Below are 3,210 nucleotides of genomic sequence, written 5' to 3' on the forward strand. Positions count from 1 at the left end.
TTTTTAACTTTTATTTGTGGTGTGGTTTTCATATCAGCCCTTTTGTGCTTCCAGCCTCACCTGAACACCGTTTTTACCTGTTTATTTTCATATCAGCCCTTTTGTGCTTCCAGCCTCACCTGAACACCGTTTTTACCTGTTTATTTTCATATCAGCCCTTTTGAGCTTCCCAGCCTCACCTGAACACCGTTTTTACCTGTTTATTTTCATATCAGGCCTTTTGAGCTTCCAGCCTCACCTGAACACCGTTTTTACCTGTTTATTTATCTGCAGTGTTTTGTCTTTCACTTATTTTCTTTGGTGTGATTAAATAAAACCTAAAACCTAATTGAGAAATGTTTTCACTTGCAATGACTTGTTATGTTTAAACCGTGATTTAAACTGAGACTCAGTGATATGACATGTAAGGCTGTGTGTCTGCCTGTATTCATATATGTACCTGATTTCCATTCAGACTGCTTTGTCCAGCCAAGTGGCACTTTGTGGGATACATTGACTGTAATGGAGTTGAAGTTGTGTTCCCAGCAGTCCACAGGATGGCGCCAGAGCAGCATAACTGGACTGGTGGGACCTGAGTAATATCCCAGGGAAATACACTATATATCAAATCAAATCAAATCAAATTTTATTGGCCACATGCGCCGAATACAACAGGTGCAGACATTACAGTGAAATGCTTAATTACAGCCCTTAACCAACAGTGCATTTATTTTTTTATAAAAAAAGTTTAATAAAACATCAACAAAAAAATGTTGAGAAAAAAACAGCAGAAGTAAAATAAAATAACAGTAGGGAGGCTATATATACAGGGGGGTACCGGTGCAGAGTCAATGTGCTGGGGCACCGGCTAGTTGAGGTAGTTGAAGTAATATGAACATGTGGGTAGAGTTAAAGTGACTATGCATGAATAATTAACATAATATACACAAGTATGTGGACACTCTTCAAATGAGTGGATTCTGCTATTTCAGCCACACCCGTTACTGACAGGTGTATACAATCGAGCACACATAGTTACACAGTGCTTTCGGAAAGTATTCAGACCCCTTGACTTTTTCCACATTTTCAGCCTTATTCTGAAATTGATTAAATTGTTTTTTTTTTTACTCATCAATCTACACACAACATCCCATAATGACAAAGTTATGGGTTTTTAGAACTCCTGCATTGTCTTGGTTGTGTGCTTAGGCTCCTTGTCCTGTTGGAAGGTGAACCTTCACCCCAGTCTGAGGTCCAGAGCGCTCTGGAGCAGGTTTTCATCAAGGATCTCTCTGTACTTTGCTCTGTTCATCTTTGTGATCAGTGTGTGTATGTGTGTGTACAGTGTGTGTGTGTCCAGTGTGTGTGTGTGTGTGTATGTCCAGTGTGATTGTGTCCAGTGTTTGTGTTTGTCCAGTGTGTGTGTGTGTGTGTGTGTGTGTGTGTGTGTGTGTGTGTGTGTGTGTGTGTGTGTGTGTGTGTATGTGTGTGTTTCCAGTGTGTGTGTGTGTGTGTTTGTGTGTGTATGTGTGTGTTTCCAGTGTGTGTGTGTGTGTGTGTGCAGTGTTACCATGGTTATTATTTACAGGGACACTGAGGAGTCAACATCATGAACCCAAAACCCTGGATAGAGGGGCTCAGTGAATGTGGAGTGGAATGTGTTCAGGTGGGTCAGTGTGTCAGAGGAGACTCTGTAGAAGGACAGAGTGCCGGCTGGCCAGTCCAGATACACTCCTACTCTGTGGGAGCTGGAGGAGGGGACGTCTATGGTAGTGGACTTCTTATTGTGACAGGCAAAGTAACTGTTGTCAGAGCAGTACAGACTCCAGGACTTGTCATTGCGTCCAATCCCACAGTCATTACCCCATCCTCTCCTGCTGATTCCTTTATATGCCACTCCTATAACAGCCCTTCTCCCACTCCACTCTACCTCCCAGTAACAGCGCCCAGTCAGACCCTCTCTACACAGCACCTGTCTACAGATCTCAAATCTCTCTGGGTGATCAGGATACGGCTGCTCCTCTCTCCTCCATGTCACCTTTCTGTTCTCCTTAGACAGAGAGAGGAGTCTGTTTACTGTGTTTAGGTCCAGTGTGAGATCACAGACATCTGATGGATGAAACCAGACACAATATTAGAAATCATCATCATTTCCATTAGAATGTTAACTCACTTTTCACTAATTCATTTAATGTAGATGTTTCTAGGTATCAAAAGGAGAAGTTAAGGTAACTTGAGATTTGTTCAATGATCATATGTTATACTGTATGGTAATATAAAAAACACTTATTCCCATTAATTACACACACACATACACACACACACACATCCTGAACACACACACACACAGACACACACATTGTCAAAGCAACTCTTTGTAAACTTTGGTGTCCCTGATTTGTGCTTCTGTAGAACTACAGCTGATATTTAATATGACCAAGTAAGTAATGATGGTGGTCTTTGACTTTGACTTCACTTGAATTAAGACTTATTCTTAGTTATATTCTTCACAGCAGTCAACACTCACATTTTCTAAGTCTAGGTTTCATTCTGTTCTCTCCACCATGTTCCACACTGTAGCGGTAAGCAGAAGAACAGACAGTCATTGAGGGATACCCCTGAACTCACACACACACACACACACACACACACACACACACACACACACACACACACACACACACACACACACACACAAACAGTCAGTATATACATTTGTCCAAGTGTGTGTGTGTGTGTGTGTGTCCACTGTGTGTGTGTGTCCAGTGTGTGTGTGTACAATGTGTGTGTCCAGTGTGTGTGTGTGTGTTTCCAGTGTGTGTGTGTGTGTTTCCAGTGTGTGAGTGTGTGTGTATGTGTCCAGTGTGTGTGTGTGTGTGTGTCCAGTGTGTGTCCAGTGTGTGTGTGTTTGTGTGTGTCCAGTGTGTGTGTGTGTGTGTGTGTGTCCGGTGTGTGTCCAGTGTGTGTGTGTGTGTGTGTGTGTGTGTGTCTGTCTGTCCAGGGTGTGTGTGTATGTCAAGTGTGTGTGTTTGTGTGTCCAGTGTGTGTGTGTGTGTGTGTGTGTGTGTGTGTGTGTCCAGTGTGTGTGTGTGTGTGTGTCCAGTGTGTGTGTGTGTGTGTGTGTGTGTGTTTGTCCAGTGTGTGTGTGTGTGTGTGTGTGTGTGTGTGTCCAGTGTGTGTGTGTGTGTTTGTCCAGTGTGTGCATGTGTGTCCATTGTGTGTGTCCAGTGT

The 3,210-nt window shown here is 43.0% G+C and overlaps 1 protein-coding gene across 1 annotated transcript in view; it reads right to left on the minus strand.

The window, feature by feature from the left end:
- Positions 1-1,305: 1,305 nt before the first annotated feature.
- The window catches only part of LOC311118760 (NLR family CARD domain-containing protein 3-like), a 7,427-nt gene continuing 5,522 nt past the window's right edge, over positions 1,306-3,210 (minus strand). Inside the window, exon 4 of the mRNA XM_084193542.1 lies at positions 1,306-2,077. Coding sequence (XP_084049668.1) covers positions 1,562-2,077 — 516 coding nt within the window. The 3' untranslated portion in view covers positions 1,306-1,561. The remainder of the gene's footprint in view (positions 2,078-3,210) is intronic.

The sequence above is a fragment of the Coregonus lavaretus genome (genome assembly GCF_964263955.1).
Source record: "Coregonus lavaretus genome assembly, contig: HAP1_SCAFFOLD_725, whole genome shotgun sequence".
Taxonomy (NCBI): domain Eukaryota; kingdom Metazoa; phylum Chordata; class Actinopteri; order Salmoniformes; family Salmonidae; genus Coregonus; species Coregonus lavaretus.